The 23,114-nt window shown below is 41.5% G+C and overlaps 2 protein-coding genes across 7 annotated transcripts in view; one reads left to right on the forward strand and one right to left on the reverse strand.

The window, feature by feature from the left end:
- Positions 1–10,690, forward strand: part of LOC146631131 (protein Dok-7-like) — a 26,944-nt gene extending 16,254 nt beyond the window's left edge. For 2 of the 6 annotated variants that reach the window (XM_085355157.1, XM_085355158.1), the window contains exons 9-14: positions 3,625–3,696; positions 4,899–4,955; positions 6,434–6,482; positions 7,062–7,214; positions 7,374–7,595; positions 8,894–10,690. In XM_085355157.1, coding sequence (XP_085211283.1) covers positions 3,625–3,696; positions 4,899–4,955; positions 6,434–6,482; positions 7,062–7,214; positions 7,374–7,595; positions 8,894–9,030 — 690 coding nt within the window. In that variant the 3' untranslated portion in view covers positions 9,031–10,690. The remainder of the gene's footprint in view (positions 1–3,624; positions 3,697–4,898; positions 4,956–6,433; positions 6,483–7,061; positions 7,215–7,373; positions 7,596–8,893) is intronic. The other 4 variants (XM_085355159.1, XM_085355160.1, XM_085355161.1 and 1 more) reach the window with 4 other exon arrangements.
- Positions 9,113–23,114, reverse strand: lrpap1 (low density lipoprotein receptor-related protein associated protein 1). Its single transcript, XM_085355163.1, has 8 exons — positions 22,870–23,114; positions 22,250–22,394; positions 15,813–15,943; positions 14,812–14,932; positions 13,397–13,552; positions 12,505–12,587; positions 11,779–11,955; positions 9,113–11,269 (listed from the first exon to the last, which is right to left on the reverse strand). Exons 1-8 carry the CDS (start codon positions 23,029–23,031, stop codon positions 11,201–11,203), a joined length of 1,044 nt encoding a protein of 347 aa, XP_085211289.1. The 5' UTR covers positions 23,032–23,114; the 3' UTR covers positions 9,113–11,200.

The following is a 23,114-nucleotide window of genomic DNA, read 5'->3' on the forward strand; positions in this document are numbered from 1 at the left end:
CCCACCCTCATTCAGATCTGGCGTTTGGAATTATTTTGGTTTTCATGTGACGTATGACCCTGAAGGTAAGCGCGTCATGGACTAAAGTAAAACAGTATGTTGGATGTGCCACGCAATGCTCAATTACATGGGTGGGAACTAGTGTGTTAGCGCAGTTAGCTCGTTAACGTGTTGGCCGTCTAGCCCCAAGCAGGGGTAGCTCGTTAACGGAGATTTGCCGTGTTGTGGCGTTAACGTCATTTCAACGAGATTAACGCTGGCAGCACTAGTGGGAACACAACGAATATAACTGCAAATTATGCCGACATCATCCTAGTGCAAAGACAAGTGGAAGCAGACAAAAACAACAAGCATGCATGCTACAAACTTTACCCGAGTCATTTAGACAGCCGTTAGCACATGATTCTCCTTATGGGGACCTGATATGTTTAATATTGTGGCGAGCTCAGACAAGGAGGAGACGGAGGTATCGTTTGGTCTTGCTTCCCGTGAGCTAGCCAGGGAGCACAGCCGTTTATTGACATCTGCAGAAGAACACTGCCGCTAGCTAACTGCTCAGCGCAGCAACCGCACAGCAACAACAACACACAGAGCGCCCTCTGACCCCGGAAGGACACACCGTCTCAGCGAGAGGGCGTCACCCGTCACTATGGCAACATAAACAAAACATAACTGTACAAACAGAACCCCGAACAGCCCTGACCCGCTACATAGTCCCCACCTAAGGGGTCAGTCGTCCCCGACGACCCCATTACCCCACACAAAGTCCTGCAAATGTCCAGGTGCCTTCTTTTGGCGCACCGGCCGGTCACGACCGGCGGGGGAAAAGTCACTCGGGTCAGAACATGGGGTGCCACCATCATCCCACTTCTGACACCAATGTGGCGAGCTCAGACAACGAGGAGACGGAGGTGTCGTTTGGTCTTGCTTCCCGTGAGCTAGCCAGGGAGCACAGCCGTTTATTGACATCTGCAGAAGAACACTGCCGCTAGCTAACTGCTCAGCGCGGCAACCGCACAGCAACAACAACAACAACACACAGGGCGCCCTCTGACCCCGGAAGGACACACCGTCGCAGCGAGAGGGCGTCACCCGTCACTATGGCAACATAAACAAAACATAACTGTACAAACAGAACCCCGAACAGCCCTGACCGCTACAATATGCTGCTGAGAATATAGCCCAGAAGAAGCGTATAGTATAGCTTTAGCGTATAGTATAGATTTTGGAAAGAGCCATTTCTCTGTAATAAACTCTCTTTTCCAAAGATGAGTGATTCCTCAATCAGATACAGGGCTGGCAAAATCGCTAGCCCGACGTCCCGGGGCTAGCGATTTTTCCAGTCGGGCTACCAAAGATCTATCTCTGCCCTGCCCGTCGGGCTATTGTAGGAAGGAAAAATATATGTCAATGCTTTTGCATTCTTTCGGAAATGTAGCTGGGTAATTATGTCATTGGCATCGGTGAGCCACTGCCAATATGTGACATATTGAAATCGCGTTTGAATTTGCGCTTGTTTTTTGCTTTCACTTTGCAATCGCGCACTGTGTATAGAGAGCGACAGCACTGATTGGTGAGTGATGATAATTTGCGCACCAATTCCTCTGACATCGTCTTATCAATCGTTAGCTTACTATGCAAACATGACAAGTGAAATCTCCCGCAGCAAGCTTAAACATATGAGAGGTTGATCGCGCAGAGAATCGCTGACCATTATGTGAGTGCGTGTGTAAAAGCAGCAGGATATATATTTTAGTTCTGCTGAGCCAAATAAGACAGGTCAGGGTGAAGAAGTGACAGCCAAAGAAAAGCTTACCACAAAACGGAAAAGTTATGACAAATCAGACTATAAGGCAAAAAGAAAGTGCAGCTTTATGGTTTCATGGACAAAAGAATTTCTGTGGCTGCAACCAGGGCTGCACATAAGTGGTCCGCAGGTGCGCATTCGCTGTCAAAACCCCCCCCAAAAAACGCGCACAAGATATGAAGTTGCAACGCGTGTTTGCATACATAAGATTTTCTGGAGGAGGACAGACATTTGTTTAAAACTCTTAAAGATGTCGAAGAAGCTCCTTTAAGCAATTACTTTGGTGTTCCTCCACCTCCAAAGAAATGTCAGAAGGAGTCCGAACCACAAAAGAAGCGCGTATTCTCAGAAAAGTGGTTGCAGGAGGTGAGCTGGCTTCAAACAAATGATGAACGCACAGAGATGTGGTGCGGAATGTGCCGTGAAAATCCCACTCTAGCGGACAAAAACAGAGCCTTTTATATGGACGCAAACGCGCGTTGCAACTTCTTATCTGGTGCGCGTCTTTTATTTTGACAGCGAATGCGCACATGCGGACCACTTAACACTTAACTTAACATAATGTTCTGCCGGGTGTGTTGTTGGTTTTCTCTCGATTTCTGAGTCGACAAGCGCCTTTGTTACTGGGACCAGTCATTTTAAGAAAGGCCCCCATTAGAACCCATGAGAAATGCAAGAAATGCATTATTGCTCAGTCTGCAATATCTTTCCCAGAACAAACACCAATTGCAAATCACATACTAAAAATAAACCTGAAAAATCTGTTTAGAACAGCTACTATGTTGCAAAGAGTGAACTACCACTGGCAAAATTTAGCAGTCTTTGCAAACTTCAAAAAGCAAATGGCCTAGATCTTGGTTCCACTTGTCTCTTACCCGAGACTTCAGTGGAAATTTCAAATTCAGGATCTGACACAGACTGATTCATGTCCTACACAGTTCTTACAAGTTCATAGAAATTTCTGTTCAATTAGAACCAAGTATTTGAGTTGATGATTGTAATTTTTATACAATGTTGTAATTTGTTTTTCAACAATTTTTTGATTAATGTTTTGTTTCCTTTACAATATTATACTTTAATGTATAATATTGTAAAGGAAACAAAACAGGAAACAAAACATCAATCAAAAAATTGCTCTCTTTTTTTATTCGGGCTACTTACATTTATTTTGGGCTACCAAAAACTGAAGAGTCCCTGCCCGAAGGGCTACCAGGGATTTTGAAATTTTGAGAGCCCTGAGATATATTTATTTTTTTAATTACTTTTGTTTCAGCAACATTACATTTAAAAACTGTACTTTTGAGTTAAAATATATATTTATAATTTTAATAAATGACAAATTAAAAAGGCATGAACATTTTTTTTGTATCGAAAAAATATCGAACCGTGACACCAAAGTATCGAACCGAACCGAGAATTTTGTGTATCGTTGCACCCCTACTAAATTCACGTGTACCATCATGTCTGTTGAGACAGACTGTATGATGGATAATATCTGTGAAACTCCAGCCTGCTGTGTTATTAGCTGCTGAGGAGAGGAGTCTGAGCCAGCTATCCTTTAGTCTGCCTCTAAAGATGTCAGCTCTAACCTCTCAGCTCTGCAGCTTTTTTTCCTCTTCACCTCTTGTTCTCTGTTCCCCCTTTTCCTAAGTCTTTCTCCAAACCAGTTTATTTTCAAGCCTCTTTGGCTATAGCTATTTTGCCTCCCTCCTCTGCATCCCCTTTCTCTGTACCTTAAAATCATGCCTTTTTCCTGAATTTTGCAGTAAAAGCAATTAACCGAGCCTTGACAGTATGTCCTCTTATCTCCCACCCAGTGCAGTCATGGTTTAGACAACTACATTACACAAGAGCAGTGGCGGTCAGTGAGGAACACAAGCTACACGCAGGTAAGATTGCATCTGCCCATTTTGGCTTGTGCAGGGCAGGAGCCATAAAATTACTTTTGTAAGATTAAAGCAGGTCTTCAGCTGCAAGAATACTCTGCCCTTTGGAATTAGAAGGGTTTCTGCACTGATTATCTCTAATGATTGCATCTTCAGTCACAATGTTAGAAAAAACAAACAAACAAACAAACAAACAAACAAACCCCAAATATGTATAAAAGCCAGGGGGAGTAGAGCTATTACCATTTAGTCAGCTGTGATAAAATAAAGAGGTTCACCTCACACAGATGTTGCTCCCAACACAAGCGTATTGTTTTTTTGTTTTGTTTTGATGCTATAGAATTAGATTTACTATAGAAAATTCAAATTCTGCTCGGAAACAAACACTGTAAGTAATAAATATTGTTAGTGGAAATGGCAGACATTCGGTCTTCTGTTCATGTATTTAAACAAGCATCCTGCAGTGACTGTTTTGACCTTTCCAAAAAGCAAAGTGGTCATTAAAATTCAAATAAACTAATAACACTCAGACAGTTGTATTTTAAGGTCTTTAGAGACTTGCACAGTGATCAGACGGGTATTTGGACCATTTCTCTGGTCTCATAAATAGATCTTGGATGTCTAACCTGAACGACTCTATCCACATCATGCCACAGCATCGATTGGGTTAAGGTCACGATTCCTTGAGTTGGCGATTCACAAGCATTCATTTTCTTCTTTTTCAACCTTTCATAGTTACAGTAATTGGTTTAATTGTTATGTGAATTACTGGCCTGAGGTACCAAAGCAGTCCCAAACAATATATATGTTGTAATCTACAGATGTGAGGGCTATAGGTCTGTAGTCCATGAGTCTGTCTATATCAGTCTTTTTGGGCATAGAAATGATAGCGGAGGCCTTCAGACAGGTGGGAACGGTGGCATGAGTCATGGAGAGTTTGAATAACCTGATGAGGATCCCTGCCAGTTGGTCCGCACAGGCTTTAACCACAGTCCCTGGGATGCTGTCCGGCCTTCCGGGATTCACCCCAGTCTCCTCCTGACCTCATGTTCCTGGAGGTACAGGGGGGATGTGCTGGGTGAAGGGGAGGTGGGGAGCAGGGTGAGTCGTGGAGGGGTGGTCTCAAACCAAGCAAAAAAGGTGTTGAGCTCCTCTGCAAGTTTGAGGCTGCTGTTAGATGCTTGTGCTGTTTCTACTCTTGATAGGATTGGCTGTCCACCATTACACGAAGAGCACGATGCTCAGTACTAAAGAACTCAAAGGTAAAAGCTCAAAGCGCCCGCAGCAATCTCTTCACATTAAAGTCTCTGTGTATGTGTCCACTATAAGAAAAAGGAAAAGTGTTAAAGGAAGGTCACTACAAACAAAATTACTGCTCTCTACATAAACATTTCAGTCTGATTCAACACTGCAAAACACTGACTGCTGAATGTCTTTTGAAATAACTTAATTTGAAAGAAAAAGGCAAAACACACCAAAATCCTAACTGTAAAGCATGGTGGCAGGGGCATCATGGCTTCGGCTGCCTTGCTACCTCAGGGGCTGGTCACACTGGGATTATGGAGGAAATTTAACAGAAAAGTGTCAAAGCTGTAGTTTATGACCTGAAGTGTGGGCAGCTAAGGTGATCAACAAGAAAACAACCCAAAGAAAAGAAATAAACCAAAAGAAAGGAACTGTTATCAAATGGTCAAGCACTGGCAGGTACTGACCTTCATTTTAATGAGCTGTTCGGACATGACCCGAAGAGTGTTTTTAAATCAAGACATCTCAGAAATCTTTGTCCTGTTTAACCTGCTCATCATCATACAGGAAACATCTGATACAGGCTGCTGCAGCTAAAAGAGGCTTAACGAGTTACCAAGTTAAGAGCTGACTTCTTCCATCTGGGCTGTAAATATTCACTACTTGTCTGAAATGAAGACAAAAATACAACTGCTTTTTGGTTATTAGTCAAACTGAAAAACTTAAAACATCAAGTTTTCATTAATATCTCTATACCTACACAACGTTTATGCTCGAAAAGGAGTAGAATGAAGTTTTAACTTTAAACCCCCCTTTTTCAAATTCCATTATTTACTAATCAATATTCAATCGATTATCCCAATGAACCAAAGCAGATACCCTTAGGCAAGGTTATGGACATGGATTCAGAGAGATGCAGGTTCCGAATTCTGCTTGCAGTGTGTCTAAAAGATGTGTGCATAGTATGTGGATTGTAATGTAGTGTCCCTGCAGATAAGCCTGTGGGGGTCACAAAAAGTTGGCAGGCAAACGAATTCTAGTCTACGCTGAGGCTATAGAACGCCTTTAATAGTGACGTCTCAGACGAACAACAGTGAGCGCAGTAGCCCCACCTGCTGTTCACACCTTCTATTGGCAAGCACCAGCCAAGCTTGAAGACGGGCTTTAAAGAGTGGTCTTAAAAGGGTCTTAAACATTGAAACATCGCATTTCAAAGTGAATGAACTGAGAGGATGCATAAAAAGACAGTAGCAGAGTTGCTACTCTTGCAGAGTCCAAGAATCAGTGTATGGAGCTGATTATGGGCATACTAGGCCCCTTTAAGGCCATTAATAAGCATAATTGCATGGTACTTTAATACTCTGAATGGACGACAAAACGCAGCTTCGAATGTTTGTCTTTAAAACTGAGCTGTAAATTGAGACGTTTTTGATTCAATTCAAAAGCACTTTAAGGGAAATCTTTAAAATAATTGTTTGTGTCCCGTATGTTTTAGACTGACAGCTCTCCACTGATGCACCTGACACCTTCTGCAGATTCACAAGGTGTGTTTGTTAATGAAACTGTGTCCTTATTTCATTAGAAGCACTGCAAGATACTTCCTCCATACAAAAACGTTCTTTCCCCAGAAATGTATTTATATTGTAAATATATGTTTGCAGTTTGCAAATGCAGTTCAGGAAACACAGGCTATATTAATCCAAGTACTGCACTGATGTACAGTTTTATTAATGTACTTTAGATGAGTACTTTTTTGCTTCCACTCCAGTACATTTTAATGAGAAATTATGTTTCAGTACATTTATTCAAAGGGACAATTATCAGTTACTTTCACTTAAAAAGTGAGAGTTTAGCAAATATGAGTCACCGCTGAGACTGAACTACCCGACTGAAAAGGCTGTTAAAAATGACCTTCACCTAAAATGGTGAAATAAATACATGCTGTCTATGGATCAGTAATAATAATTACATAATTTAACTACGTCTGCTGGAAATATTAATAGATGTTTAGCTGATTAATGTTAAATAAGAACTTAAGCGACTGTTTTTTACATCATTACTTAATGTATACTGCATACTGAATGTTTGAGTCTAATCCTAGTGTCCTAAAAATGTGTTTCCAGACTCTCCTCTCTGTATCAGGGAGGAACGGCACGACAGCAGTGACATCAGTTCTAAGCTTGCAAGTCTGAAGAAACTGTTGCCATCTCTGCTCTTGCATGCCCCTCCACCACCTCCTGTCCCACCGAGCATGCACAGACCAACATCAGCTTGTGGTAAGAAAATTTGCAATAAATCAAAACATCTCATGTTTTCCTGGTGTAACAGTTTTGTTGTTGCTATACTGACTTCTAACTCTAAAATGAATTACATGTAACACTTTTTGTCCTGCAAACAACAGATTTAATTCCCCTGCTTTTGGTTTTCTCCTTCAGGCATGTTCAGGTTTTCCCACGAGGCTCCTCCGCCTGCATCCCTGGACTGCGGGCCTTGCAGTAACAGCAGTACTAATTATGTCAACATCCCCGTTAGCCCTCTGCTGTATAAAACTAGAGAGCTACTCTACACAGAGCTGGAGCTGCAGAAACCCAGCTCGGCTCCAGGCTCCAGTCCGCACAGTGCTGAGAGAGGTAACTCAGTGCAGCTCTGCAGACTCAGTAAGAACATTGCACCTCAAACAGTTTTAGATAACTATTTATCTTTTCCTGCTGCTGCTTTCTTTTTTGGTTTTATATATGCCAAGTGAATAGCTTCAAATCCCATTTTGCGTGCAATATCTCCACTGTTATAATGCATGGCATGTTTGAGACGTTGTTAGAATATAGAATAGCAAGCAAAGCTGGGGCAAACAGCTATGAAACAGATGGTTGATTTGTTGATTATTCTCTGCATATCTATCATAACAATATGATAGGTATGATGGGGGTCACTGCACTTAGTGCTCTGATTACCACTGGGCTCTTCTTGAGCATCATTTAATGGTAAGCCACCACTATGGATGCCACAGGATGTCAGTTACTGCTTCTATCTGCCGGTTCATACTGGGCAGTATACTGTCCTTCCATGATGGTTATTTGGGGATCTTATGACAGCAATATCCATCTTTGGCCAGCTTATTATCACAGGCAGGTGTTCATAGCCCCCTTGTTGTTGTACCCGGTATAAGGTACTAGGTTGCAACTTTCACCCAAGCGGGTGGGGCTGATGATATTCTCCCCCCAACCTGTCGTCTTGGCTCCCCCTTGCCGTAGCATGTGTGTTGTACCTTCAATCTCTAGCCTTCTTTCGAATGTTGGAAAGCTGAGCTACTAGTTTTTCTCTTGCCCACCTTACTGGACCCAGACATCCCTTACTGGAATCAAACTTGTGACTCCCACTCAAAAGGTCGTCTTACCACTACACTATCACGCTGCGCACACACACATATATATATATATATATATATATATATATATATATATATATATATATATATATATATATATATATGTATGAAAATGTGTTCTTGGATCAGCTCACACTGTTAGGAAAAACCTGATAAATACGTTCAATAAATGAGGAGGTGCAATTCTTTTTTTATAGAAAACAGTCAATTTATTTCCCGGTGCTTCTGTGTAAACTAACTGAATTAACATAATCTGACGTATTTAGACTGTGAAAATGAAGCAATTTATTAGAGGGATGGAAAGCAATTTACAACAGTTAAAACCTAATAAAATGAGAGCATTTCGATTACAGGCAATTTTATGGCTTTTTAATACACAGACGAAGTTAATGTGTTAAATGTGTATTTCAGAAATACCAACTAAAAATCAGTCTGAGGAGACAGAAGGGGCAGAGTGAGGGTATAATGCATCTCTGGGAGACTGGTCTAAGATTATATGACACACTGTAGCAAGACTTTTTTTTATTTTATTTTTTTTTTATTAACCCCCTCCATCATTTTCTCATCCAGAAGAGGGCTCCATCAGGTACGCCCACCTGGACATCACTGCCATGGAAACAGCTCAGAGAGTGGGGGCGGAGCATGTTCAGGCCAGGGAGGACAGACTGACTCAGCTGGAGAGCAGGCGGCAAGGGCCACCAAACTGACTCTGGAACGCCCAACTGGATGACACTTCAGAATAGTTTTGACTGCAGATTCTCTCCAACTCTCTGGAAAAGCTGACATACTCAAATGTGGTGGATTATCATACCGGTTATTTTGTACTTAATAACACACCCACAGTTGTGACATTGTAATGAAATTCCCACAGTCCATTCCACTAACGGTAAAGCTTTGGGAGCTTTCTTATGCAGCTTCTATTTTGTGTTAAGTGTTTTTCTCTTACTTGCTTTTAAACTAGCTTTTTCCTGCGTTTGTCTCGATACCTTTTATCACAGAAATGTTACATAGTTGTCTGCTTGGCTTTTATGCAAGATGCAAAAAACTCAACCCCCTCAATGTCTTCTTCAACACAGACATGAAAGTCAAGCCAGTTTAAAACAAAATCATTAACAAGGTCTGTGGTTAAGCAGTAGTTGCAAATGATCTGCTGTGTTTTGGGATCCAGGAAAAGGCCTTAAAGGGGCGATTCCCCAAATTTAGTCATATTTTAAGTCCTTTTAGTATTTTTTGGATCCAGATTTGCCTTATAGGCAAAAATTTCTGGTTTGAGGAGGACACACAAACCCATCCTCAGGTGATCACAAGCGAGTGTACTCAGTGTCAGTCCCAGGTGTGGATTAAAGGGAGGGCTGGATAAGGAAGAGCATCCGGTATAAAATCTGTGCCACATCAAAAACAGCGAATCCATCTGCTGTGGCAAGCCTTTGGGAATGAGCACGCAGCTGAATGTAACAGTCCTTTTATTATATGAGTCCTGGAACTTTATGATCACACCTTGTATATGCTTTGGATTGATGGAAACCTACCTTACCGATGCCAACAAGTAATCTCAAGACTACCAAGATTACTGGTTGAATGGCTTTAATTATAAGGGGATGGGCGTAAACTATTGTTTATCATCGCTATTGCGTATGGAAAACAATGTATTTACATTTCTTGCTGGGTTGATTTTCTTCAGGCTTTGTGATCACCATATAATTTATGCTACCTCTTTTCACAAGAGGTCACCGACTGCCATTGGGTTTGGATCAAAATAAGATTTCACAGTGAGATAAAGCCCATCTCATCTCATGCCTTACAATTGAATGCCAAGAGCCCCAACTTCCTTGGTGATCATTTCACCTCAAAGCGGAAAAGCATTCGATAAAAATAAGCAGCTTACAGTTATACCCAGGGTGCAAATTACATTAATCCAGGCCCATGTGGTCCAAGCAGGACATGACTAAGTAATCAGCCATCCAGAAACATTATTCATCACAGTAATCAATGCCTCTGCTTCTGGTCTGTGAGAGGCCAGGGACAGATGAATGGAAAAGCATAGTGTTTGTTTCAATTTCTCACCTCCCTCCTGATATCATCAGGACAAATTGTAAAATAATGGATGCAAATTTATTTTTATAATTTTGGTTCCCCACTAGTGTCTCTGAGGAGAAAGAAACGGCATGAGGATGACTCACGAAAATGTAACGTTTTGCAAAAAATATCCTTTAATGTCACTACAGAGACCGCTTTTCTCTACAGTGTATTAAGTGCTTTTATTCATGCCAAAGCATACGAATGTTGTAAATCTGTATTTTTAAAATATTACTGTATGTCTGTTGTTGGCACCTGTATCTTACTGAATATTAAAGATTGCTATTTTATTTTCAGATCACTAGTTTTCAGTGCTTCTACTCTTGATCTTCATTTTATATTGATCAGACAGTTCGAGTAACACCAAAATATGTCAATAGGGAAACTATGAGGTCCTACAGTGGCAACAGCACATATGTAATGTGGACAAACAGACCAACTGCACCTGGTCTGGTCAAGACAGCCAATAATGCTGTCTATCCCTTATCTACCACCAACAATAAGACATTATTTCCACTTGTTATACAAATAACTGTTCTATGGAGTACCACACTGGTGCTCACACTTCTATATTTAATTTATCTGTACCTTGACTGACAGTCTAAGCTGCTTTATAATACTTCATGCATATTACATACAAATAACCAGGAATTCACTCATTAAGCATTTCATTCTCTAGAAAAGTAGAAAAAGACTCACAGAAAACACTGATTAAGTTAAAAAGAAATGGTGGCATGGTTGATCAAGGTTGTGTGTGACTAAACAAAAACATTACAGTTCTTTCACTGGTGTGATGACCTCTCAGAGTTCGTTGTGTTGGAGTCCCTGGCGAGAAATCTTGTTGGACAAATCCTGCATATGTTTCTTCATCTGAAATCAAACACACACACGCCATTTAAATGCAAGACCACTATGCAGCTAAACAGGGGCTTGTCAACACAAATGATTATTAGTTTACTTCCTATGAAAACAATAGTTTGCTTGTTTTCATAGTAAATTGTAATTCTGTTCACATTTCAAGCTCAAGTTGCAGGGAGTGAAAACTGGAAAACCAGTTGTCTTGATTTTATTTATGCATTTATGTTACTGTATTGGCAATGTTTGTTATATGCATCTGGCCTTACAGCACACGTTAATACATACACTTCACTTAGATAAGTGTGGATGGCTTTGAGATGGTTATAAACTTTGAAGCGCAAACAAAAAGCTGTGAAAATAAAAAGCCACTTAACACTGGGATTACTGCAGTCCTCCAACAACCAGACCTTTCCAGCCTTACAAGCAATTACCAAATACTACATATAATTATTCATTTCTAATGCAGGTGAGAAGTCAAACAGCATATTAAATGCTAAGAGAACCTCTTTATTCTTACTTACCTTGTAGCCCATCTCCCTAGTCTTCTCAGCAAGTGTGTCATACTTTTCCTTGTTCCTCTTGATGTGCTCCTTGTCTCCTAGAGCCTCCACATGCTGCAACTTCTGATGGGACAACTCCAGCTGCTCCTTGTAATGACTGTGCTTCTCTACCTTAGTCTCAAAGTGACGTAGCTCCTCCTAAATGAATAAGCGCAGCCAACATAGAGGGGTGTAAGTTCAGTTAACCTTCAGTTACATGCACAGCTGAACAAGTAGCTTATATGTATCTCAAGAGGCAAATAGAAGTTAAGTGCCACAGAGGAAATTCAAGCTGAATGTTTCCTGTGATAGATTTGATCCTGAAACCTGATAGAAACCCCAAAACATTTAAATTGAGTTGTTCACTGCAATCTGTTGCCCAAGGGGACAAACGGTGAAAGGAGCACAACGAGATCCAGGAGAGTGGAATACTTGTGAATTTCAAAAGTGCAATACATAAAAATATGATCATAATAAGTTGCACTTTCCGTGGCTTACAGTACACAAGTAGTACTTAGCTACTAAGTAGTGGAAAATAATACAGTTAATGCTTCTGTGCCAGAAGAGCGCTCGATTAAAAAGTTTTGTGGAGTTGGAGTCAAAGTTAGATTGTAGCACCACATTAAAACAAAAAGTGTCATTTAGGAACAGACAGGGCAAGAGCGTGTCCAAAAACATAAAAACAGTCACAAGAGATGTAAGCACTACCTTGAGAGACTCTAGCTCATCGTTGCTGAGGTTGGTTCTCTTGGCAGCCTCCCACAGTTCAATCACACGCGGCTCCCGAAACTCTACAGACCAGGAAGGGAAGGGCAGATGAAAAGATAAACAATCCAAAGAGACATTTTGGAGCCACAAACACTCAAGAGAAAGGGAGCTCTGAGGAGGAGCAGTCGCAGCAGATATTTCATATCATGCAATCACAACAACCTATCACTTTATAGAAATACACACAAAATATGAAAGAGGCAAAATGCTCGCATTAAGAATTTAATCTTGAGGTGCTGTCACACACTCTCTCTTCGCTCCTGAAGTACTACAAAACTGCAACACTGCAAGTGTAAAAGAAAAAAAAAAAAAAAAAAAAAAGAGGGAAGGGGATCAAAAACAGATTTCTGCAAGAGGAAGCAAAGACGTGAGGGGAACGAGTGGTTTAGTAAGAAACAACCTGGAGGTAAAGGCGCAGCAACAAAATCATTATGAATCAGCAGAAGGTACAATGCCTTCATCTAAACTTCTCAACAACCTCCCGCTGAAACCTGTACCTGCAAGTGAAGCCTAACACAAACTGCAGCACACTCAACTAACAGCAGCCTTACATATCTGAGGAGTGGAGATAAAATGCACTGGTGAGTGAAATGTTTCGTCTGTTAAACAGCACAAGGCCGAGCTGTTTGACGTCACTGGGCGAATGCAGCGTAGTGAGCTGCTTTCAATGAACGTCTTTAAAAATGCAAAACACTTAAAGCCATCAGCCGTGATACAGTAATGTGTTATTATGATTACAACTCCCAGTAATTAAGCTGATGAGATAAATGTAGCGTCTAATGGAGATGCAAAAAGAGACAAGCGGGGAGTGTGTGTGCTTTTCATGTCTCACCGCTATCTTCACTGAAGCCCTCGTGGCTGAGCTTACGGAGGCGCTCAAAGCCCTGGTTGAGGGCTCTCATTTTGTGCTTCAGCTCTGTGTGCTTCTGCTGCAGCACGTGCTCTTTGGTATCACCCTCCAGGGGAGAGATCACGTTCTTGTGTATTTCTGTTGAGAGGAACAGATGAAAGGAAATAAAGGGGAGAAGAGGGAGAGAGGGGGCAAATTAGAAGTGAAAAGCCCGCAGAGTAGTGTGGGTGGGTTAGATAGGAGTGAGGGCAGAGGAGATGGATGGAGAAAATGAGGGATGGATGACAGAAGGGAATAGGAAAGAGACAAAAAGTAAATTAAACTAATAAAAGACAAAAAGAAAGGCAGTTTTTATTAGCAGCTTTTTACATTATTACATTAAATAACCCGTTAAAGATTAAGGTCATTTTAGAAAACTGGCTTATTTGTCATTTATTTAGCAACTTTTTCAGGAGAACCTTGAACAGCCTGTGTGGTGCTAGAAAAAAGTAAAAGCCAAACAAAGCCTAAGTGTACAGCACCACACTGACTAAATGATAACGGTTGACATTTGGATGAGAAAAGGGGGAGAAAAAAAGAAGAGAAGCCAAACTGGATGAAAACTGAGGAACCTAGACAGGCAGTGGATGGAGGTGGAGGTACTGTGGAAGTTCACAGACAATCCCTCAAGGCAACATGTGATTGGCTTAATATTTAAAAGCATCAGACAAGCAGAAGAAATACCCCCGGCTTGTATGGCAAAAACGCAGCGCTGTGCAGCGCTATCGGGAAAGTTCTGGCACGTAACAGCTGCAAAGTGTCAAGTCACATCCGAAGACGTGCCTGTCCTCCCCGTGCCTACTTGAAACACAGTGGGGCCTGTCAGCTCCTCTTAAAACTCACAGCTTGATGTGATTTGACAAGCACTGATAGAGCACAAAGTAGTGGGTGGTAACATGTGCAGTCTGATACCTGCCACCTACGTATATGACCACAAGACTGAGCAGACAGACAGAGAGCACTTCAGACTTCAACCCTATAAAACACGGGTGTGCAGAACAGCCATGGCATCTAGAAAATATTACTTTATAACCTTGTAAGCCTTATTTCTTACATTTCTTACATTTACTCTGCTTTATGTTTTTTAAAATGATTCTGATATGATCACAAACACCAGCTAGGTCTGCAGAGAAAAAAAAATAGCAGTAAATGGCATAAAAGGGTCAATAAGAGCTGCTAAGATAGAAAGGGATATTCTGCAGGAGATCTCTTGAATAGACGAAGGACGAAGCAACAGAAAGGAGGACTGGGTTGAACTGCTTTTAAACCTGGCCTCAGAAAACACTAATAAAGCTAAACAGAAGTAGTGCGACACACGCGCCTGCAGCGGATCAAAGGGAGTGATTCACATGGCTCACCCTCAGTCCTGCTGACGGTGTCCATGAGGATGTTGTACTCGTGGATCTTGTCCTTGTGGTGCTGGAACTCCCTCTTCAAGTTCAGCAGCTCCTCATCAGAGAACTTCCCCGAGATCTTAGCCTGGTGGGGGAAGAGGCATTAGAGATATAGTTAGTTTCAAAGGCATCAGAAGAACGAGGATCTTTTGCATGGGAAAGAATTTACTATTACAAGTAGCAGTAAAAGAATCAACGCTTAGTACAGCAGGACTGTTTGGTAAGAGTCTGAGAAGGTTTAGGCTTATTAAGTGTAGTGATTTTAATGATTACATTTATATGAATATTTTAAAGCCAATCAACTATATTGGACATATAAAAATAGTCAGAGATTGCTCATTTTCACACAAAGACTTTAGAAAATTGGGGAGTTGGGGTCTACGGTGTGAATGCTGGGGTGGAAGAGAAGCTGAAACAGTGATGCAAGGCAGCAATCAGCACTTGCATTAGTGTTGTCAGTGTGTGATGCAGCTCGAATTTCCTGCTTGAACTAGCTCACGCTGCTCCCTTTGTGACTGGTTGGCCATTAAACAAGTTTAGATCTTACAGATTTGATGTAATTTGATCAATGAGTCTTGAAGTTCTGATTAGACTGAATGTATCTGTTGACTGTGTATGGAAGAATGTGGCAAAAATGTATTTGTCACGCAGTAGTGGATTTGCTGTGTTCAGTGAAAATGATGAAATCAGAGACTCACTAAACATTTTACAAGCTTGTTACCTTGTAAAGTGTTTAGTTCTCTTGTTCTTTGTTTCTTGGAAGCCGAGTGGCACTAAGCTGATCTGAAGTTCATGTCCATAAGTTTTTCTTTTTACTGGCTGTGATAAGGTTTTTAAAGAGGAACAGCAACAGGGTTGGCATTGAAGTCTTACAGTTACACTACAAACAATGCAAGCATTAAATCAAAGCACCTTACATAAAGCAATACTTCAGCATTTTCAGAATTATGCACACAAACACAAACCTTGTTCCAGAGTTTGTCCAGTCTGGGATCCTCAAATGCATCTTCCTCCTTGATGTCGTGATCTTTCAGTGAGTTGCTCTCCAGTGGCCGTGTGTCCCTTTTCCCATCCATCCCATACTTGGCGAGGATCACTGCATAACACAACCACAAGACTTTAAACAAACGCTGTGTTGAATTATCCTGACATGAGCCTCTAAGGAACAACAACAGAGGCTGTATCTTGGGAGGAAGCGGGAGATAGGCAAGAGAATCTAAAGTGACTAAGACATGCATATTAATCATTTAACAAGACTCTAAACCCCTTGACAGTAACTCATAAATTTCAAAGGAAACATCAAGGGGAGTAGGATCCCTAATGAAGGTAACGAAGAAGTAGAGCCAGACCAATATTTTAGTCAGTCGATGTCGGACTATAGATATATTTTTAGTGGTTATTTTATTTTCCTGGGGCCTTTCTGTGTGGAGTCCAGCTTCTTCCCAAAATCCAAAGACATGCAGTTAGTAAGGTTAAGTTAACTGGTAATTCTAAATTGTCCATAGGTTTGAATGTGAGTGTGAATGGTTGTCTCTCTCTGTGTTAGCCCTGTGACAAGACTGGCAACCTGTCCAGGTGTGTACCCTGCCTCTCGCCCTATGGTAGCAGCGATAGGCTCCAGCTCCCCCGTGACCCTGACAAGGATAAGTGGAAGAGAATGGAATATGCATTTGTTGTCTAATATAAGCATATACTCTTTTCTTCCCCTGAAGAAAAGCAAAAAAGATGCTTGGTGTAATTTAAAAACTTTGTAATCACATAGTTGCTGCTGACTTAATGCATCACTGCACGTAATTTTCTCCCAAATGCGAAATTAATCACTTTCCACCAGCTTCATCCAGTTATGAGTTTGTCATAGTTTCTATCATATATCAGCCAAATCTACATAAACTGTGACTTAGCAGCAAAACACAGTCAGATGTTACCCTGACTGACATATGATGACAGCCTTCTCTGCTTTCTTTATAGCAACTAAATACCAGCCAAACAATAACTTGGTCAACTCTACTGAGTCAAAGACCTCTGGGAAATCATTTTGGGCCAGTAAGAATAAGTCTGTGCCTAAGTTAATATGGAAAAAGTGAGCAGTAAGTTCTGATCTATTATAAAGCTATAGCTCTTTGGGGGCAGGGGTGGGACATGGTAAATGGACTGGTTCTTATATAGCACCTTTCTACTCTGAGCTCTCAAGGCTACTTGTCTCACTCACCCATTCACACAAGCACTTTCTTCTATGTAAGTGCTTTCTATCTAACATTCACACGCATTCATACTCGGATGGATGCACTGGAGAGCAACTTGGGGTTAGTATGTTGCCCAGTGATATTTGGCATGCAGACTGGAGCAGATGGTGATCAAACAAACTTCTGATTAGTAGGTAACCTGCTCTGAGTGAGCTACAGCCACCCTGGACAAAGGCCAACTTCATTGGATTTATAGGTTTCCTTTCAGGATTGTTTGAGTGCCCATGTCTGCTGTATTATATTATATTTCTGTCTATATAGCACATGATAAGTAGGGGTGCAACAATACACAAAATTCTCGGTTCGGTTCGATACTTTGGTGTCACGGTTCGATATTTTTTCGATAAAAAAAATGTTCATGCCTTTTTAATTTGTCATTTATTAAATTTTCACGGCACATTCCGCACCACATCTGCGTTCATCATTTGTTTGAAGCCAGCTCACCTCCTGCAACTACTTTTCCGAGAATACGTGCTTCTTTTGTGGTTCGGACTCCTGACATTTCTTTGGAGGTGGAGGAACATCACAGCAATTGCTTAAAGGAGCTTGCTTCTTCGACATCTTTAAGAGTTCTAAACAAATGTCTGTCCTCCTTCTGAAAATCTTATGTATGTAAACACGCGTTGCAACTTCTTATCTTGTGCCCGTTTTTTATTTTGACAGCGAATGCGCACCTGCGGACCACTTATGTGCAGCCCTGGTTATTTCGCTTGTCATATTGCAGCCACAGAAATTCTTTTGTCCGTGAAACCATAAAGCTGCACTTTCTTTTTGCCTTATAGTCTGATTTGTCATAACTTTTCCGTTTTGTGGTAAGCTTTTCTTTGGCTGTCACTTCTTCACCCTGACCTGTCTTATTTGGCTCAGCAGAACTAAAATATTGTGGCGAGCTCAGACAAGGAGGAGACGGAGGTGTCGTTTGGTCTTGCTTCCCGTGAGCTAGCCAGGGAGCACAGCCGTTTGTTGACATCTGCAGAAGAACACTGCCGCTAGCTAACTGCTCAGCGCGGCAACAGCACAGCAACAACAACAACGCCACACAGGGCGCCCTCTGACCCCGGAAGGACACACCGTCGCAGTGAGAGGGCGTCACTCGTCACTATGGCAACATAAACAAAACATAACTGTACAAACAGAACCCCGAACAGCCCTGACCCGCTACATAGCCCCCACCTAAGGGGTCAGTCGTCCCCGACGACCCCATTACCCCACACAAAGTCCTGCAAATGTCCAGGTGCCTTCTTTTGGCGCACCGGCCGGTCACAACCGGCGGGGGAAAAGTCACTCGGGTCAGAACATGGGGTGCCACCATCATCCCACTTCTGACACCAATGTGGCGAGCTCAGACAAGGAGGAGACGGAGGTGTCGTTTGGTCTTGCTTCCCGTGAGCTAGCCAGGGAACACAGCCGTTTATTGACATCTGCAGAAGAACACTGCCGCTAGCTAACTGCTCAGCGCCGCAACAGCAGAGCAACAACAACAACAACAACAACACCACCACACAGGGCGCCCTCTGACCCCGGAAGGACACACCGTCGCAGCGAGAGGGCGTCACCCGTCACTATGGCAATAAAAACAAAACATAACTGTACAAACAGAACCCCGAACAGCCCTGACCCGCAATATATATCCTGCTGCTTTTACACACGCACTCACATAACGCTCAGCGATTCTCTGCGCGATCAACCTCTCACATGTTTAAGCTTGCTGCAGGAGATTTCACTTGTCATGTTTGCATAGTAAGCTAACGATTGATAAGACGATGTCAGAGGAATTGGTGCGCAAATTATCATCACTCACCAATCAGTGCTGTCGCTCTCTATACACAGTGCGCAATTGCAAAGTGAAAGCAAAAAACAAGCGCAAATTCAAACGCGATTTCAATATGTCACATATTGACAGTGGCTCACCGATGCCAATGACATAATTACCCAGCTACATTTCCGAAAGAATGCAAAAGCATTGACATATATTTTTCCTTCCTACGATAGGCCGACGGGCAGGGCAGAGATAAATTTTGGTAGCCCGAAAAATCGCTAGCCCAGGGACGTTGGGCAGGCGATTTTGCGAGCCCTGTATCTGATTGAGGAATCACTCATCTTTGGAAAAGAGAGTTTATTACAGAGAAATGGCTCTTTCCAAAATAAAAGCGATACTATACGCTTCTTCTGGGCTATATTCTCAGCAGCATATTAAACATATCAGGTCCCCATAAGGAGAATCATGTGCTAACGGCTGTCTAAATGACTCGGGTAAAGTTTGTAGCATGCTGCTTGTTGTTTTTGTCTTTGCACTAGGATGATGTCGGTGTAAATGTGCAGTCATATTCGTTGTGTTCCCACTGGTGCTGTCAGCGTAAATCTCATTGAAATGACCTTAACGCCACAACGGCAAATCTCCGTTAACGAGCTACCGCGGATCGCCCGTGCATGGGGCTGGACGGCCAACACGTTAACGAGCTAACTGCGCTAACACACTAGCTCCCACCCATGTAATTGAGCATTGCGTGGCACATCCAACATACTGTTTTACTTTAGTCCATGACACGCTTACCTTCAGGGTCATACGTCACATGAAAACCAAAATAGTTCCAAACGCCAGATCTGAATGAGGGTGGGAGAGGTTCAATTTGCCATGTTGCAAGGAGAGCGTAACTTCTGTCTCGCTAGCTTGCCCTGCCCTCAGTGAATCTGCGTTCGACTACTCCGCCTAGGCTGCACTGTCGAGCGCAGATCCACTGAGCGCTCAACACAGACAGCATCGTCAGAAGGAAAGTTGATAAAATAAATTAAAAATTTATTTTGTATTCGATACATATGCGTACCGAACCGAAAGCACTGTATCGAACAGTTCAATATCGATACGAGTATCGTTGCACCCCTAATGATAAGGCTGCCAATGGCTTTTAAAAACAACCTAGAATGAATATTTTTTCAAGACATTAAGTAGTATTTGTCAATTAATTAATTTAGTAGCAGTGGCATCGTGAACAACCCCACAATTTTGCAGAATGTCTACATCATAAAGTGAATAAGACAAGAGATAATAATAATAATAATAATAATAATAATAATAATAATAACGATAATAAGCACATTCAAAAACCTTCAGGAAAGATAACTATTATTATTGGCAAATAAAAAGGTAAATATTTGTCAGTGACTGTTAACCGGTCCAGGGTGTACCAGCCACGCTCCAGTTATTCTGTGACCCTGAACTGAATAAGTGGTCAAAAAAAAAATTTGATGAATTTGGCAAATTGAAAAACAAAGCATATAAAGATGGACTTGGGACTGAGAAATCTCTGCCCTCATTATTCTCCAGTAAACGTTTATTGTAGGTGCTGATTCAGCACCATCACAGCATTTTTGCAAATCACCAGTGTCATTTATTAACTTCAATAAGTGTGTTTACATATACAGCATGCTAGTTTAAAATCTTTATTAAGACCGTAGAAAATCTCTGTGGTGCTGGAGGAGTTAAACAGTTTACATTGCACACTTTCATCGTTGTGTGTTTACGTTCTCCGACTGACCGGTGTGAGGAGTGTCTTTTGACATATAAAATACATCAAGAACAAGCGCAGAGGAAATGAAGGTAATGAGGGAGACAAAATGACTGTGAAGCTCAATTAGAATGAGTTAAGGAGAAGGACAGGATTCAGCATGGAAAAGATGACTCGACGTGCTCCTTAAAAAATTATATTTAGCCAGCTAAAGGAGGGACTGTGTTGCTCTGCCTGTAGCAGGAAGGTCACTGCACCACAGGGGAGCGAGGAAGGAGAGGAACCAGAGCAGGTGGACTGCTGGCCGAGCTCTTACAAGGAATAAAGGGAGATACAGTATGCCTATCCTTTAAAATCATACAATAGGACCTCAGTCTAAACACTGCTAAATACTACATAAAGAATATCTAAAGTGTAATTCAAAATACAGAAATATCTTTTTACCCACAGCCTGAATAGCACATAAAATAAAATTGGTATGCTTTTAGTAACTCATCTGCCAGGTGACAAGTGAACAGATTAAGTGAGATATGAAGAGTGCTACTGATAACAGCAGGAAGGAGCAGTGGGGGAATCACTACCACAGCTTAGAAGTATGACCTTCAGAGTTTATTTTAAATGACAAACCAGTACATCAGAATGTTTACTCCGGTTAAACTTTTACTTTTATGGTCAAGTATGTGATCCTTAAACTTTGCCATGTTTAGCACATATACTATAAAAAGTACATGTACTTAATCTATCATTAAACATTTTCTTTGTCTTTGTTCGATTGACATCTACAGTATATGCCTTGACTAAATTAGACCTACCTAAACAATCTGTCTTAACATGTCTCTTTTTAGCACTGGGTTTAAATGACATTGAAATTCAGAAAGTTTGTAAAAGTTAGATTCAAGATTATTATTATTTTCTTACACCACTAGCAAAGCAATTTAGGACCCGTTTCATGTCTACAGTGGCAAGAAAAATGGAGGATCTCAGACAGTTTTACAAGATAAAACTTCTGTAAAGTCTTTTGTTTGTGTTTTTGCATGAGAGGATTTCGTTTTATTATTTTCCAAGGTTTAAAACAAAAACTAAAGATGCTGTTCTCAAGCCAGGTGTCATTAACCTTCTGCTTTCCCATATTAGACAAAAAGAAAATTAAAAGGAATAACTTTAAATTCATTAACTCTAAAAATATCTGTCTTTTTGATGAGAGAAGATGGCTCTTACCAACGCATCGTGACCCACTGATTAGAGAGGCAAGATAAGATGCTGAAGATGGAACTACTATGCAGGAGAGAAGGAGGCAGATCACAGAGGGGGTTCATAAATGTAATTGAAGAGGACATACAGAGGGTTGCAGTGGCAGAGAGGATGGAAGATGATGCTAGGGATAGGCTAGATGATCTGCTGTGGTGGCCCCTAAAGGAAGCAGTGAAAGGAGAGGAAGAAGAAGAAATCCTGTGATACTCTCTGTTCCTGTTTTTTTGTTGGCTTTAGTGACTACCAGTGTGTTAGGATACGTTGCAGTCATTATTACTAATCAAACCCATAAAAAATGTCAGTACAGGGATTGTTAAAGATGGTGATTAAGGATCTAGAGGAAACTGACTCAGGACAAAGCTCTAACTACTGCTGATTGAAGCAGTCTGCAGTTTGTCTTACCATGGAAGTTGCGCCTGAGCTGGGCCTCCTTCTCCCCATTTTCATCGAATCCCTCCACCTTCATTTTTTTCCACTGCAGCTCATCTTTCTCCTGGATCTTCAGGTCACTGTGCAGCTCAGCCTGTCGGACTGGAGACAACTGCATCTGTTAAATCCAAAAGAGTAGAAAATGTTGGCTTTGTTAGACAGGCAGAGGGAGAAAGTTTGCAGAAACAGAAAAGTACACAGAGAGATATTTTTTTTTCCATAATCCTACTGGAGAATTTTGCTCACAATAACAGTCTATTAAATATTGACCAAAGGTCTGATGAGGCAGCTGAAGAGGCAGTTAAATGCTAAATGATGCTCACTGGGATTAGCCGCAGTAAAACGCATTTTTCAACAATTTTCCAATACCAAGCTTGGCCCACCGTCTTAGCTGTAAGTACCAACTTCACAATGAACAAAAGACGCCTGATTTTTTTTTCCAACTAAGGAAACGTCCACCTGATCCCCTGGGTCTGTGCATAGCTCAGTACGTCGATCATGTATCTCTTATTGCCCTGTCTTCATTGTTTCAGCATTTTCCTCAAATTATTTGTGCTACATGAATCGTGCTGTTGATCGTCTTAAATACATACCCTTTGAGCTTTCTCCCAGACCTGGTTTAGCTTAGCTATCCTGAACTCCACTGCCTGCCCATCTCTGTCGTTCGGTTTGGGCTCATTCAGCTCCCGGGAGTATTTCCCGGCCATTACACCAACGCCGAGACACAAAGCTGCGAACAAACACTGCAGCCTCATTTTCAAAACAACTCTGCGCAACTAACGACAGAAAAACACCACCAAAATACTTAAATGAACCACACAGCACCACAAACGGGGTA

This window comes from Diplotaxodon limnothrissa, linkage group LG6 (genome assembly GCF_057381915.1).
Source record: "Diplotaxodon limnothrissa isolate DT_005_m linkage group LG6, D_limnothrissa_male_GT1.1, whole genome shotgun sequence".
Lineage (NCBI taxonomy): Eukaryota > Metazoa > Chordata > Actinopteri > Cichliformes > Cichlidae > Diplotaxodon > Diplotaxodon limnothrissa.